This window comes from Lampetra planeri, chromosome 5 (genome assembly GCF_965212315.1).
Source record: "Lampetra planeri chromosome 5, kcLamPlan1.2.h2, whole genome shotgun sequence".
NCBI lineage: Eukaryota > Metazoa > Chordata > Hyperoartia > Petromyzontiformes > Petromyzontidae > Lampetra > Lampetra planeri.
Genome location: NC_136111.1, coordinates 6,004,215 through 6,021,492, shown reverse-complemented (window position 1 = coordinate 6,021,492; position 17,278 = coordinate 6,004,215). Strand labels below are relative to the sequence as shown.

The 17,278-nt window shown below is 48.4% G+C and overlaps 1 protein-coding gene across 8 annotated transcripts in view; it reads right to left on the bottom strand.

Annotated features, from left to right (window-relative positions):
* Positions 1 to 17,278, bottom strand: part of LOC144718732 (nuclear receptor coactivator 3-like) — a 118,195-nt gene that overhangs the window by 23,549 nt on the left and 77,368 nt on the right. For all 8 annotated transcript variants that reach the window (XM_078594223.1, XM_078594218.1, XM_078594220.1 and 5 more), the window contains 6 exons: positions 10,485 to 10,585; positions 9,860 to 10,037; positions 5,762 to 6,034; positions 4,593 to 4,670; positions 2,431 to 2,571; positions 464 to 611 (listed from right to left, as the gene is read on the bottom strand). In XM_078594223.1, coding sequence (XP_078450349.1) covers positions 464 to 611; positions 2,431 to 2,571; positions 4,593 to 4,670; positions 5,762 to 6,034; positions 9,860 to 10,037; positions 10,485 to 10,585 — 919 coding nt within the window. The remainder of the gene's footprint in view (positions 1 to 463; positions 612 to 2,430; positions 2,572 to 4,592; positions 4,671 to 5,761; positions 6,035 to 9,859; positions 10,038 to 10,484; positions 10,586 to 17,278) is intronic.

The window sequence follows — 17,278 nt, the reverse complement described above, 5'->3', positions numbered from 1 at the left end:
AAATATATAAACACACACATAAGAGTTGTCAATTAATTTACGAAAATGCATTTGCAACCAGCACTATCCCATGATTAACAAAGTTTATCAATATCTCAGGTGGTGCTGCAGCAAAGCACTTGTTTAACAATTCGAAGGCTGTGCATTCAAAACTTGATTTCCGGAGTCGATTGAGCTCATCGTACCTCCAGGGTCAATACAACAACAGAAGCGAATGACCGGGCTAAAAATCAGAAATACAGTTAACATTTTCCCCTTCTATTTCCCTATTTAACATGGCTAACGATGCATGCATTGACAAAAGCTGTCCACAGCCTCATGTCACCGCGGGCTGGATTAAACGAAGTCATGGGTCCAATCCGGCCGGCAGACTGCAGATTTCCGCAATTCCACTCGACAGTTTCCGTCTTGCTGTGGCTGGGCATGGAAAGAGGGATGCGGGGAGCGTGGAAGCCAAGCCGACCTGACAACGTTGTGGATGGACTGCACCATGTGCGGCTGCGTGGTGGCGTTGTTGCGGAAGAGCTTGCTCTTGGTCTGTGCGATCACCACGGTACCGTCCGCCAGCTGGAATCGGTACGGTGGACTCGTGGCCATGCCCTTCATCATCACTGCACACCCCGCACGTGCGCAGACACGCGTGTACACACGCGCACGAACACACACGCACGCACATGCACAAATGAGATCAGATCACGGTGTCATCGTGGCTAAAGCCGTCGGCGCCACCACAATGTGCCGACGACAAGTTCTAACTTCGGACAGAGTATACGTCGAGGGTCGATAAGCTCAATTATAAGTAATACAGCCAACTGCCCAATGTGTTTCAGGTAGCACAGCGTGAAAACACACCACAAAGCCATACAGCACAACCACAAAAACCAACACGAAGGGCTTCCCGGATAATAAAACAATTAAAGACACGCTTACATGAGGCTATAAACCGCATTTATTGCTTATACCTGTTTGGAATGAGGGCGAAGACACAGAAAGGATGATTTTGTTTTGACTGTAATTAGTCACTTTACTTTCTGAAGTGCTTGCTGTGAGAATCAGCGAATAATTAAACCAGCGTGTATGTAAATATATCTTAGTTGGTTTAAGCAGGGTTAATCTACAACCTGGATGATTAATCTGAGAGTTTACTGTGGTAATAATGTGCAACCCCGAGTTCTCCCAATGCCATGTTAGTCATGGGGGTCTGTTGACCATATATGTATAAGGAAAGATATGGATACTGGATGCTTATTTTATAATAATTTATTTATTTGTATATTACTTAACATGGCAATTGATTATTGTTGTGTATAGAGCTGTCTATAGATAATAATAATAACAATAATACAATGTTATAACATGATGACTTTACCAAACTGGTCAGTGTGCGTTGGGAAAGGTTAGGCCCAGGAATGGTTCAGATACGAGCTGTCGTTGCGGATCGAACTCGACTCTGCGAGTTCATTGCGCCGTGCTCCAACTACTCGGTCACAGCTCCACCCCAAGTCAAAGTCTAAAGTTTCTCCGTGCTCATATGAGTGATAGGGTGAGCTCACTTCCATGGGCTGCATGAGGCAGTGGTAAAAATACCACATTCTTAAAGTGGGGGGCCCCCGAGTGCCTCCATACGCCTGCGACTGTTGCCTTCCATACAAAATGACAGATTTTACGGTAAACTTGAAACCTTCTGATTCCAATGGAGCACTTGCAGAGGCCAATTAAAATCACCGCAAAGATAAATTACAAGAACAGCTCCACCTTGTCACGTTCGTTTTGGATTGGACGTCAAAAGCTACACCTTTGTGAAGTGACAGTTAAAACCCAAGCCGCAGAGCTTTCACCCCTGAATTTTAAATAAAAGAGAGGAATATATCTGTTATAGTCTCCACTCTCCAGTATTAAGATGATAAATCCTCAACCCTACACAAACTACACGTTATGTGTATATAAATACAAGACAAAGAACCCCCGTATAGCCTGAACAGACTTTTTGGACAAGTGCTGTTAGCAAACACCTATGAATACCAGCATGGAATGAGGGGCTGGATGGCCAGCACCATGCCCGGCCACCTTTGTCTCCCCAGTGGCGATGTTTACATACCGCACCAGGTACTCATTTGAGGCTGAGTCGACCGAGGGGAGGCTCAGAACCAGTTAATCATCACTGGTGTTGGCCGACCATGAGCAGGGATAATATTCGGGTCACCGAGTTCATAGCACAGTGCAATAACCACTGCACTATTGCTACCCACTCTGTATATATACACACATACATACACAAGACTATTCCATTAGCCTGTCGCTGTGCAATGCCAGAGTAAGAGCGTCTTTGGCATACATGTGGATGTGCGTACCTGCATCGTGTGAGCGAATGGACGTTTGCATGCGGGCCGTGCGTGCATTGCTTCCGTATGTGCGTGCGTGCGTACGTACCTTCCTGGTGGTGGCGGCGTGCGAGGGACATGTTTGCTTCAGCTGCCTGGTAGAACACCTTGATGGATCTCCGCACCAGGTCCTCCCAGCCCACGGTCATCGAGGCACGCAGGCTGCTCGTGTCGATTGCCACGATTTTTCCTGGACAATAACAAAGATTCCCCCCCACCAAAGAGCCTTTAATGCACGGCTGGGACAAGTGCTGTTTGCAAGTTGCACCTCTGAAGGCGGGCACAACACACGAGGGGGGTGGGTGGGCCAGCACCACGTCCGGCCGCCTTTTTTTCCCGAGTGGCGATGTTTACACATCACACCAGGTCCTCATTTGAAGTGGAGCCAACCTCGGGGCGGGCCCAGGACTCATTCAGAAGGACAAAGACGGTCACTGCAGCGAGCGCTTTCAGATGCGCTTCTGCGGCCGTCTGGAACGCTCCATTAGGCACCCACTGGAGCTGTGCACTTTTAAAACGAGATTGAAAATGTTTCTATTTAGAACTGCTTTTTGTGTTTAGTTTGTTGTCCTTCCACCGCACCTCCAATTAGCACGGTTGGCTAGGTACGGTGCGAAAGAAGTTCAACGTACATACAAACGTCACTGATGTTAGCCTTGGGCGGGATTCGAACTCCGGACAACAGGTTAATAGAGCAGCGTGCTAGGCACAGCACTCCAAAGGTGTCTGCAAATCACCCACTGTGAGCCTCCCTCAGCTGCCCAACAGCAATGTGGCATCGCAATCTTTCCGAACACGCATGAGGACAAGGCAATGATGACCAAAGCACCTTCAGCTACATGCATTCCTATTACTTGACATTCATTAAAATGTGTTGCAAACAACTTGTTTCAACATCCCGTGTTTAATGATAAAAATAAAAACACAAAATATAACCGATATTGGCCAAACATTGCAATGCAAAAAAAATGGTCCTGAAAATTACTTTATTAGAATTGCAAGCAGCAACATCGCCTGACCTCCATGCATAAAAGGGTATCAGGACTACAAAAGCATCCTAATAACATGCAAAAAAATTACGAACAATATTGCCTGCCTTTTTTTGACCGTGTTAAAGAGTTCTCACCTCATGCCATTTGCACAACAGCTTGGATGTAAATATCAGCACTTTCGTATGCCAGCAAGTGACCAAGAGGTTTTAAAATGTTGTTTGAACAACAAGAGTATATTTCGGTTGGCTGTGCGCATCCACATTGGATCATAAGTGCAGCCTCCACCCAGCACAAACAGTGCCACTGATGTGACTGAAGCCAATCATCAACCAGAAATTGACCGAAATAATTATGTCATCAATAATACCGGATCATCGCTGTGGCGAGATGTTGACTCCCTCATCTGGTATGCAGGAGGTCGTGGGTTCGATTCTAACCCTGACGCCTGCTGTATATTTGGAGTTTGCGTGTCTCTCCCCGTGTGGATTTCTGAGTCCTCCGGTTTTTCCCTCCACATTTCGAATCAACATCACGCGTTGAGAGTATTTGGCTGCTATACATTTCCACATGATAAGCCACATAGTTGAGCAATCATTTGTGGCCAGGTCGCTTCTAAAACAAGAGTAATATAGCTCAGTGGACCATACCTGGCAAAATAAGTATAGATTAGTTTATTCACTCCACGCCTTACACCACGGTGTCCGTGTGCAGCGTGCAAAGCCCAAGCGCTCACGCCGCTGCAGCGCCCGCATCAAATGCTCGGCGCACACCAGAGGTGGGACAAAGTCATTGTTATGCAAGTCCAAGTCGAGTCGCAAGTCATCAAATTCATGACTCGAGTCTGACTCGAGTCCAAGTCACATGACTCGAGTCCACATCTCATAGGTGGGACAAAGTCATTGTTATGCAAGTCCAAGTCGAGTCGCAAGTCATCAAATTCATGACTCGAGTCTGACTCGAGTCCAAGTCACATGACTCGAGTCCACACCTCTGGCGCACACGTTCCACGTTTTTACGCCTCCTCTCATTTGACCATCAAACGTCAAGGCTACTTCATTTTACACTTTGTCGGGCTTGCCGACTTATGCTGCGCTGCGTGCCCTTGCGCAACGGCGCGTGAGAAAGAAAAAACACACAAAACTGGGTGAGCAGAGAGAAGACGTCTTGTCTTAGGGTATGGACACGGTGGGGGGGGGGGGGGTGGAGAGGTGTCACCTACCCGTGGGATCTTGCCGCGTGGAGAACGATTCCGATCTGGGCATGGGTCGAGCGACGCAGATGAGGCAGGACTGCAGGTCTGCGCGCACACAGTGGAGGGGGGGGGCACAAGCACGCGGCATACGTTCACCTCCTGCCCGCTACCGACAGCGCCACAAAACTGTGCTGGTGGCATGACGAAGAATGTACCGAAAATTTTATTTTGTTTTCAGCAGACCGAGGAGGCGCGTGCCTGACGAAAGCATTATTCAGCCACGGGTATTTGTTAGTTCCCTCGCCCAATCACCCAAAATGCGTCAGATCTCGAGAAGCCAATAAGCAGGTATGGATGTGCCAAGCGAGTGCTTGGATGACTGACCACAACGCATAAAAACAAACAGCTCCTGCAAGCTGTTACGGGGCTAGAAAATATCAGCGTTGTATTTAATGTACTATGCTGCGAATAACCCTCATGGCCCATGCCGTGTCGGGAAGCCCTCATCCGGCAGTGAATTGACAGAAGAGCTGGACATGTGCACCGTCACTTTTAAGCGCGATCGGAAAAACTATCGATGCACGTCTACCATCGTGGATAGGTCGAGGTCAGGAGGTCATCATGAACAATGCTGTTGGTGCCACCACACATAGCGATCTCTCCTTCCTTCCGCTGGTTCCCGTAGTTGTTGTCAAGTCAACCACCCGAGCTTCCATGTCCACTCTTGCAGTATCCCACCATGCTGGCTTTTTCTCAGGTTGTGGGATACTGTACGGTATTACTGTGATGTACGTGTACAGCCTTTTCGTCAACCCACTGCTGGATTAAGGCCTCCATACTTTGCGTAGGTCATAGGGGGTTTATTTGAATATAGTTCAACAAGATTGGTCAGTGCTGGTTGGACAAGGCAAGGAGCATAGAAGTACGATACAACAATGGATTTTGCTGCACTGTCCTTTGCTGCCCGCAACCAGCCTCGAAGCCGATCACGCCTGTGATGCACGGTGGCCACCTGTCCATCATCCCGATAGTGTCAAGAGACGAGAACCACTTCGTCGGAAGTAAACAGGGGGTCACATTCCCTACAGACATAAAAAGACCATGGACTCAAGACGTGCAGCCAAGGGTAAACGGCTCATGCTAGAGGCTTAAGTAGCCAATCGGCTTCGACCACGGCAACTCCTTAGCAGACGAACCTTCTCCCTCCTCCTTGATGGCGCGTGGGTGCGTGACGGCAAAGCACTGCATGGTCTCGTATCTCTGCAGCTCCTCCTGGGCGGCCCCCGGTCCGCTGCCCCGAGCCGCCACCCCAGTGGACCCGGCTGCCCCAGCCACCCCGACTGCCCCCTGAGCCCCGGCTGCCACGTCCGTCTCCGCCTCGGAGTCGTGGAGGGGCCGCACGAGCATGCGGCACGAGAAGGTGCAGCTGTTCCTCTGTGTGGTGTCGCTGGGCCACGGCACGCCGTTCACTGCGTGGAGAAAACAACGAACGGGCGCGCACACGCACGCACACACACACACGCACGCAGCAGGCGCTTGAGCCACGACTCCCCGACGAAGCAAGGACAACACGACATGACTGCCGTCGCACGCCCGGCCACACACACCACCCCGCGCCAGTGTTTTTATTGTAAATAAAAGACGGGAGAAGGGGCGAGGCTAAGTTGACGGGCCCTGGTCTTGGCAAGTCGACTCGTAAATTTTGTGATGCGCGTTTTAACCCTTAAGGTGTTTATTACAATAGCGCTGGCATATACGGTATATAACTGTAAGCGGTTGTTGCAAGCCGTATGCCCAAGGACACCCCTCGATTTCGGTGGCAAGATCTTAACTGCCTCGTCCGGTATGCAACAGGATTAAATCCAGAGCCAGACGTCAGTTTGCGGTGTGTCTCTCCCCAAGGTCGCGTGGATTTTTCTCCGGGTCGTCCAGTTTTTCCCTCCACATATGGAAACATGCGTTGAGAGTATTTGGCTGCGATAAATTTCCACGTGATAAGCCGCTTCGTTGAGCTATGATTGTTGGCCAGGTCGCTTGTGGGCCTTACCTGGTAAAATAAAAAAATAGTTTATGGTTTAGTAGACTGGAGGCTGCACCCTGCTGAAAGTCGTAAACAGATCTGGCGTGTGAAGTCATGGCATCTTGTTTAACTTGCGCTGCACGCCAAATCTACACTAATTACCGTGTCACATCTTGCAAAATGCAACGCACACTCGTGTGCTCATATTACAATTGTAATTATTGACGTGATAAACAACGAACGTGCCATTTCATTGCACGCATCCATTACACGGGGGTTCTGTTCAGATCCTCTGTAAATAAAGTCAAACATTTATTTTAAGGAACAATGACATTTCATTGAAAGTGGTTAACCAGGTCTTTATCACAACAGGTAATGAATTGGCTGATGGTCAAGATCATGATGTAACGGCAGCCAAGAAATGTCTCCTGTCCGGGAGTACGACGACCAAGGAGATGGAGCGATGAAATCAGTTCGTTTGTAGATGCTGTGTGGATTATTACACCGGAGAATCGTGAGAGGTAGTGGCGGCTTTGGGAGGCCAGTGGATTGGCCACGGCCGATGATAACGGTGATATAAAAGCATCGTCAAACTGGTAGATCCAAGTAAAATGAGAGAATAGACATGCAGTCTGTGCATTACCACATTTAATTTAATTCACAGCGTCCCCTCCAGGGATGCTCCCAGGCAGACACTCTTCTAATCCCCAGTGCTTGCCAACAATAACCATCGATCTGCTTTAGCCAGGAGAGTTGTGACCTCTTCCTTGGGCTCCTCCAACGAGGTTTAATCCTTTTCAAAATAATCCTGCGTGAGAGATCAATCGAAAGGAAATAGGCCACATGCCCAAAGTGCTGTAACTGGTGCAACCCAGATGAAAACCAAATCGCTGGTTTGACACACAGTGGCTCCGGTGACACTCCATGATCCTCTGGAGACACTTGGTAATGATGGGAGTTCAGCTTCCTCGTCAGGGCAGCATTGAATGGATTTCCAAGAATTACTCACGATGAAACACAGGCACCGTGAAGATACATAGCCGAGTCTTTCTGCATAGACGCCTAGAGCACCTGACGATTGACTGAGCCAGTCCATTGTACCAGAGGCCAGAAAAAGATGCTAAATGACCTCCAAGTCAAACCCACTATTTACCAAGGATGATGCTAGAAGGCAAGTAACCCTATTGAAGACCTCAACAACAACAGCCACCATTCGCCACTAAGTGGCGGTGCTTGTGCCAGGCTCGGTGCACTCTGAGGCCACGCGTGTGCTGAGGAGCGGTATAGTGCAGCGGTTAGCGCGCCGCGCTATGAACCCGGCGACCCGAGTTCAATTCCCACTCACAGCCAACACCACAGACGATTATCTGAACCGGTCATGGGCCTCCCCTAGGTTGACTCAGCCTCAAATTAGTACCTGGTGTAGTGTGTAAACATCATCGCCACTAGGGAGACAAAGGCGGCTGGGCGTGGTACTGGCCACCCACCTCCTCATGTGCTGTGCGCCAGCCTTCTTAGGTGCTCGCTAACAGCACTTGCCACAATAGTCTGTTAAGGCTACACAGGGGATCTTTATCTTTTGGTGTGTTGAAGACCTCAACACACACACAAATATACACCACGAGTGGATAGCATCACTGAGTACGTCTCTGAATGCCTGGATTAGGCCTTAAGTCCAGAAGACCTTCAAATCCAGTTGACTTGCCTCCTTTTTAAGAACCTCAAGGGACAAGCGCCAAGCTCTTGGAAGGACTCCACAAAAAAAAACATCGCATCGTCGGCAAAAACGCCAACAGATGCACTACATCTCTGGGTATGTTAAAGACAGATTTTAAATCGGACTCCATCACACACTGAGAGCAGGAGAGTGTGACGAAATAATAAAAGTAAAAATGAAAATCTCAATCTTTTTACAAAGTTCAAGTAATTACAAGTAAAACTTTGTGTAAACAAAGCATTTACATGAACCTTTGCTCAAAATCATGGCAATGTCAATTAGCGGTACGCCGAAGCAAACGCATTCACACTCCACAGCGTAATCAGCTGACGAACAAGTAGACAGGCAGGGAGTAGAGTAGCAGAACTAATGCGATTAAAACATTCCAATGCAAGTCTATCTTGTGATAATTAAATTGTCATGCCTGTGGTCAGGTGTTAAGGCAAAACACGTGACAAACTGAGCAGGCAGACAAGCGTGTCGTGCACACATACCCACAGCTCTCCGAGCTCCAGGCACGAGGCCAAATTGTCACCATGCCTTGGGGGCTCCATCCTACCGACGAACCACTTACCATCCACAGAACATTAACCGCCTTTTGAATTATGCCGTCTACGAGACTTTCTATAATATTTACAAAAAAGTTTTTCCACTTTTAACCCGCTCGCGAAGACAACGTTCCACTTTGTCTGTGCGAACCACATTGTTTGCTCCGCGGTGGTGAAAAAAACATCACATTGGGATGCCTGTGGGGGCAGGGACCCTGAGCGGGAGCGGTTGCGTGCAAGAGACGCCGCACTGCCCAAGTTGAACCCTGGCCAGGAGTGCCGTGCGGCAGACACGGCGCTCCTGGGGTGTGTAAACAGCGGAAGGCAACGCCACCCTCGCGCAAAGAGCGAGAAACAGTGGCACGTGACAAGTATGAGGGTTTGCATCTCCTGAGCCATTGGAGTAAAGGTGCCTAAAAGCGAAGCAACTTTGGAGGCCTTCACATGCGGTATGCCAGCCAGTGCTGTGAATATGTTTCAGAAAGCCAAAAAGCAAAGTGTTTCCATGCTCAAATGAGCGTCGGAGTGGTGGAAATTACACATTCCTATATCCGTTGGGACTATAGGAGTTTGGATTTCGACATCGCAAGAATGTGAAGGAAGAAGAGGACATGTCTAAATCTGGCAGCGGAAAGATAATGACTGCTGATGATGTGGCAGGGTCCAACTTTTACCCGATGTCAAGACACAGTTTTGACTTTCCATGAAACAGTATTCATTTTATCAACCCTGGAGGGGTGATGTCCGAGGCGATCCCTTGTCGGGATTTGAACTTATCGGGAATTTGAACATAGCACGTTCTGACGGCAAGTCAATGGGCGATGTGCTGCAGCACCGCCCGACCCGAATCGTATGCAGAGTGAAGCGCGCGAGTACTCAAACGCTGACATTTGACAGCCGCAAATGACGAAGGATTGGAAATGCCGACATGAAAGACACAACCATAACCCTAAAAAGAGAGGGGGGGGGGGTGCACTCTCACGCTCAACCGTCTCATCGCACATCTCACCGAGCGACTTGGGCAGGAGGTTGCGAATGAAGTTGGCGTGGTCGCCTACGTGCAGGATGTTGTAGACGCTCTTGTTCATCAGCTCATCCTGGTTGTACTTCAGGTAGTTCTTCACGTTCTCGGACACGAACACGATGTTGCCCTCGCGGTTTACAACGAAGAAGAAGCCGTCCAGCGCCTGCACACAAATGCACGCCAGGTGCGGTCATTCACAGAGAGAAGTACAAAGATCCCCCCTTGTAGCCATGACAGACTTTTGGGGACAAGTGCTGTCAGCGAGTAGCATCACCTATGAAGGCCGGCAGGTCACATGAGGGGATGGGGTGGCCAGGAACCACAACCGGCTGCCTCTGTCTCCCGAGTGGCGATGTTTACATATCGCACTGGGTACTCGATTGAGACCGAGTCGGGCCTAGGGGAGGCCTTGAACCAGTTAAAATATTCACGACTGATGCTGGCCGTGAGTGGGAATCCAACTCGGTACGCTGGGTTCGTAGCGCAGTGCGCTAACCGCCGCACTACACACACACACAACTCTTAGCTGCCACGTTCTTTCATCGAAACGCATCGTCGACGAGACATCACCGACATGAAACTAGCTCAAGAGCTATGAGGGGTCAGGTACCTCGAGCAGCAGCGGGCCCAGGGAGTCCTTGTCGATGAGGGTCTGCCTGCTGGACGAAACGTCCGACTGCTGGATCTCAGGGGTGCGAGCCGTCGCCTTCTCTGCTCCAGCAACGAGCGCGAAGATAGCGGAACGCACGAACGCACACAATGCATGCGACACGAGACACACGCAGGAGATATACACACACAGACACACAGGCATACGCAGACGCAAACACGCGACACACACACACGCAAACAGCACAGGCGCAAACGCACACACATATACAATCATGTTAGCATGTGTGCACACAGATGCGCACGGGCAAGATTATGAGCTCCGAATGCAGTCAAAGTGACCGGTGGTATTCGGGAACAATGGGAGACAATACCATGAAGATGAGAACTTGGCGCTTGGCTCAGACATAGTGGGCATAGCTCTGGGAATATTTGTAAATGATTAGGACCCAAGCACAGGTTAAGCTCAGAAAGCTGGAAGACTTTCCTCGAACAAAGAAAGTGGTAAAAACCTTTGGATGTTTATACAGGGTGCTTAAAAAAAATGGTAACACTTTTGAGAATTTGCAACAATAAGAAATGTTCCTCTGGGCTCTGGAGACAACCCGGAGAAAATTCCAGGCATGTGTTGACAATGATGGCGAACAAGTGTTGTTTGTTACGTTACGATAGTCCCATAAAAAGTGTTTAAAAAAATTGAAGCGCCCTGTATAGGCACTACATAATGTCACCACGCACCGATGATTACGTTGCATGAAAAATTTACATCGCTTTGTCAATCCACTGAAGGACCAAGACCTCCACACTTCTTGTCCACTACAGGGGTTGTTTGAACATACTTCACCATGCTGGTCACTGCGACCTGGTAAAAAGGACTGGTTCGGATATCCGTTGCCGTTGATGTTAAGCATGGGAGTGAATCGAACTCGGCTCACCGAGTTCAGAACGCATTACGCTAACCACTGTGCCACTTGCTGCACCCCTGAGTACTGTAGTGTTCAGTCACGGAGCAAAACTATTACACATCTATGAATGCATGTGTACACGCCTGATCCATGACATATTGATGGAAGAGTTTAATAGGCCCGATCAAACAACACAAAAATACAATCAGGAATATATTTCTGGGCTGACACAGGGAGGGTGTAGGGGCCGGTGGATTTTAGAAACTTGCACCGTTGTTTCAACTTCCCATTAAGACTCACAGCAGCATCCAAATAAACACCACGTTGTCAGCTGCTGTAAATAAATTAACTCGTACGAGTTGTAACGCACACACGTGCAAAACATGAACCGCTGCTGCTGGGACACAAACCACCCACGCGGACGAGCCATCCCCAGCCGGAGCTCAACCACTCCGCTGCGCCCATATGTCCCGGCAGCTGGCTCTCTTAGCCCGCGACTCCATTTTACACAAAGTTGACTGCGCATGCTTTGCTCCTCACGTGTGACATATGCTGACGGAACGTGCGCGAGTCCAAATTACAAATTGGATCGCCCCCTCCCGCGCCTGCCCGACCACTCTAGCCTCCCCCCACGCTCACCACCGCCCAACTTCCACCACACGAAAAGAATAAATCCCTTCTTCACCGTTACGGACGGCGTGAAGATTCTAGAGCCTCGACGCGCATCCCAAACGCTGCGACACGGCAAGCCGCAAATACTGGTGCCGCCGCCGCCGCTCGTGTTCCGCTCGTGTTCGATGTAAATTCAAGAGTTTAAACTGTTCACTGTTAAGAGATCTCAACTCACAACACTGCCGTGCAGCAAATGAGCAGCTGCATTGCTGCACAGAACCCTTCTTTATAACCCAATCAACAATTCTGTCGCGTATACCCCCCCCGCCCTCCACGCACAAATATCCTTAATTAACGAATGTGGAGCATGCGGGTGGGCGTAACGCTGTGGGGCTCGACTGCCACCGCCGCCGTAGTAATGTGTAGCTCTTGGGTCCCCCCCCAGGGGTCAATAGTAGGGGTGGGGTGGGGGGTCGCGTGCTCTGTTTATGCACAAACACTACGGGGCATCGCAAACAGTGGCGTTGGACCTGCTCCCACCGAACCCCTGGCATGTGGACCTGTTCCATATCTGCGATAGTCAAAGCCGGTGTGGCCAAGCAAGTGCCGCCCTCCGCCCGCCAACTGCGGCCAACGTTCAATTACGTTCGGCCTCTTCGTAAAGGTTTCAATTGAAAAGGATCGGCCTTTGTATGGGTCGTACATCTTGGGTACTTGTTTGTTCATCCAAGGTCAGTGAGAAGTAAGTGTGTGTCTTGATGCTCAAAAAACACATGGGGCGGTGACGCGGTCCACCCCCTGTCCAAGTGCAGGGTCAAGACCTTCGTATTTTCCCTCTGCCGATGACCGACTGCAAACTTCTCTCCATAAAATAATATATATGCCCGCTGTTTCTGTGCATTGTCCTAGGATGCGGTTGCATTCAGGTGCAATGTAGATCAAAACTTTCATATCCACGGTGCAAGACGGCCGTTGCTTCGCAACAAAGTGGTACTCTCCTCGTTTTAAAGAACCCTCCCAAACCCAAAATAATGAGGGATGATGCCGATGACTGGACAGATGCTTGTGCGCACAGTCGAGCTTGCAACCCATTCGGTGAGAGCATTCGAGCCGCTAATCTTCTTGCAGTGTCCTACATAGCGAGTGATGCCTTTCACTTGCCAAGATGTTAACTCCCTCACCTGGTATACAGGAGGTCATGGGTTTCATCCCGACCCTGACACCTGCTGTGTATTTGGCGTTTGTATGTCTCTCTCCCCGTGGTCGCGTGGATTTTTCTCCGGGTCCTTCCAGTGTTTCCAACCACATTTAGAATCAACATGCGTTGAGTATTTGGCGGCTATAAATTTCCACGTGATAAGCCACTTCGTTAACCTATCATTTGTGGCCAGGTCGCTTGACAAAGAGCTCAATAGTTCAGTGGGCCTTACCTGGAAAAGAAATGGTCGTAGTAGTGTGTTGGTTAATCGATGGCTATGATCAACTGTACCCCACCGCCAAAGCCTGACCAGTGCCATGTAGCATCGGGGTGCGATTGCGCAATGTGGCTGAATGTACTCTGCTGTGCAACGCAAACGAAAAAAATCTAGCGTTGTTAAAATGTTGGCAGTGCCGAGGGTGTAGAGTGCAAAAATTTCCCCGCCCCCACTACCCCCCAGTGAACTTCCTGAGCATGCGTTACATTTCATCATTTCTTTTTGCTGGTTTTTAGAGCCATCAATTGGGGATAGTAAATGAGTACATCAAATATGCCTGTCCAGATGCAGAGTGCCCTTCCATTACTAGGTTACAATAACAGATTATTCTATTTCCAGGACAAACTTTAAACATAAATAAATCCAGCTTTACAAATAACTTTGCTGAAATACAGTAGAATTTGCCTTCTCAACATCAGTCTTAAATGCGAAGAAGAATGGAAAAGAATCCGCTCCCAGGCTTGTATTGGGATTCTGCATTTACGTAATAAAACAGGAGTGAAACTCCCAACTATTCGCAAATTCGCGGCGCCCCTGCAGTTCGTGGGAAATTCAGCAATCCGCAAGCTTTCGTACATTTCTGAGTTTTTGGAGGCAGTTGCGACCTCTGCACATTTTTTGCCGATTTTTGGAGTTGTGACTAATTCCTGCTAAAATTCACAGCACACCGCAACTGAGATATTTTTTTGTTAATGCACAGAGAAGCATAGAAACACGTGGAGTTTCAGAGGCAAACGGCGATGCAACGAGACATAAGGGAGTGTGCTTTGAAGTGAGCGGCGTGAACTTACCTGCTACAGAAAATATTTTTTGATGTAACCATCACCAAATGTTTTGCAAATTCTTGGGAATATTTAGTCATGCATGGTGCAGACTCCTACAATGTGCACATCGTTGCAGTCTTGGGGCTAGAAGTTTTTTAAGTCAGCAGAATCCACAAGTTTTCAGTGTGGATTTTAAAAATATAATTCGCGCTGTGTCGTGCATTATAAGATCCGTAAAAAAACCAATCCCCCATATCACCGTGGATTTCTGGAATTTCGCTGTACTGTCTTGCTGCTGTTTGTGGCTACGTGTTGAGACATTTACTACATACACTGGCAATGGCTGCTTCTGGAATCAGAAAGGACCATCGCAGTATTCGCGGCTATTTCCCCACGCTGGTCACAGGTATGTGGCCCGCCACGCCACGTAGGCAGATGTGAAATATAACAGGCGAAAGGTGCCATTGTAACACAATAACAACCAAATAACGTGTGGAGACATAACACAATGCGTACAGTATAAAAAACAAAACTACAATCACCCGACTTGTGTTTCTAAGGGCATGAAGCCCTTAGCCGTTTTCCTACAAACTAAAATCTCTCGCAAACAAGGGTCCCTGTTTAAGCGTGCACGACGCTTGGGGTGAAATGAAATACCTTCACCAATTAAAAAAAAGTTCCACTTTCAAGGAAGTCAGTGTTAAATGTTGGCCATCAGGCCACGTCTGTGTATGTGAGTGCTGCCACATGCTGTATTCTGCAGCCACAGAACCCCATGGGACCTGCCTGCTCATGCCTTCCTCCTCTAAGCCAGTGGCACGCCCACTCAGCAATCAACATCCTACACTGGACAGTCCCACTTCATGTCAAATTCCTCCCCCCTCTCTCTACACCCCTCCCTAACTTCCCTCTCACTACTCCCCTATACTCACAGCTCTCCATTCTCTACTCAATATACTCCTCTCGATGTGACTCGTACTACTTCTCCCCTAATCTCACTTCACTCCATTTGGTACACTCTCTGTACCAGCAACCATGGCTTCTCCTATTGGAAGTGTCCAGTCAAGTTAATCTTCGCTCAGTACGGTGTCGTTCAGCCTCCACTGCTAACCCCATAGTCTGGAACTCCTTTCCCACAGCCATGTGTGTGTGCTGTCGACTCCCTGTCCCGGCTTAAGGCCAGCCCCACACGCCCCTTGCTTTTTTGCTCTGCCTATGACTGGCTGAACATCTCTCGACAAATTAAACATGCCCACTGTGTCTGTACAAAACATTGACACGTATAGACGATATTTAAACTCAAATTATATGATATACATTCCCATGAAAGCACTTGGGTCCAACGCACGTTATTCAAGTATTAGGATATCAGATCAACATCTGTTCCTCCCTGACCCTGCTAACTCTACGCCGCAGTGCGTATTGGCAGCACACAGACGAGAGAGGTGAAGAGAATTTACACAGATTCGGGGAAAGAAAAATCTTGAGCTCAAATCAAGTTTCAAGCTTATTCCGTTGAACCAGCTGAGAACTCAACAGACAAAGGTATATTGTCTCGTTTGCACGAGCGACCCGGGTCATCGAAATGACAAGTAAAAGCAAACATAAAGTACATGCTAAATAGTGTGAACAGTTAACCAAATTAATAAACAGGCATTCTACGGGCCGTGCCCAGTGGTGATTTCGAAGAGGCCGTGACTTGGGGAGGGGCTTCGCTTTAAGTTCATGCTGTGTGTGAAAAAGGACCTCGGTAGGAACGGGTCGGTCAAGTTTGCACGAGCCGAGACGTAAATAAATGCACGCCACAGTACAAATGATGGATGTCCTATTTTGTAACACGGCGGTAGGTTTTGCGCTGCGGTGGTGGTGGCGCTGCAAAGGAACTTGTTCGACCAAGTGCTCTAACCTGAAAGCCTAACGGCTATTGCATCATCACGGGAGAATATATCACCACCACACGTGTACATTAGGCACACTGCGTACAGGCTATGGATACAAACCGTACATGCGCATTAGAATGTGCTGGACTCATAATTGCAAATCATAAATGCATTTGCGTGCTTGTGCATATGTAAAATGTTGCAGGTATGAACAAGCACAAGTGCATCATGTGTAAGTGGGATCCAAATTCATGGGTCCAGAGAGGTTATGTTACGTGCATTTACCGAATTCTCCAGATTATAAGAGGCTCCGAAAAGTAAGACGCATCCTCAAGATGGTGTCTAGTGTCAATGAAGCGATACAAATCCGGTCACACGTCTATATCTACGGGATTATAACATGCACCTCAACTTTTATTCATTAACCACATACGATAATTCACAGACACATCACCCATCATCAATCACTGCTGGATGAAGGCCCCGCCAAGGCGTCGCCATCTCTCACGTTCCCGTGATGTAATGATCCATCTGGCTCCCGCACACGAGCTAATTTCTTAATTTCATCTCCGCAAAGAACACAATGTAGGTCAAGACGGCCCACGGTTTTAACCAATGCATGTTTGCAATGTTGAACCTCCAATGTGACCACGGATAACGGGCTACAAGAAGTGCCACCGAGTGCATCGTGCGTCATTATTCATCGGCGTTAAATGCGTTTGCCATAAGTAAATGTTTTAATCAACATAATAAATACGTAGCAATAAATACGAATGTTTTTTTTTATTGACTCTCTCGGGGGTTGACTCAGCCCTTTCTCCCTTGAGGATCGATGAATGAGGCTTTCCAGGCCAGAAGTCAACAGCGGTTATCGTGCGCATAACTTGTTCCTGCCATAAGAACATGGAATTTTCCATTCATCTCGCAGGACACCGTATAAGAGGTCAGAATCGGCCAACGTTCAATCGAGCGTTGCGATTTCTTGCCCTCTTTCACCCAAGTAATGATACATTGATTCAAATCAATTCTTAAGCTGGAAATAATACACACAATGCATTTGCAATCCTTGTGTGAAAAAGAGTCAATGCATTTGACTTCGTTCATGTTGTGTGTAATGAGCTCACGTGACCCCTCCAACCACAAGAGGCCACTTGCATTC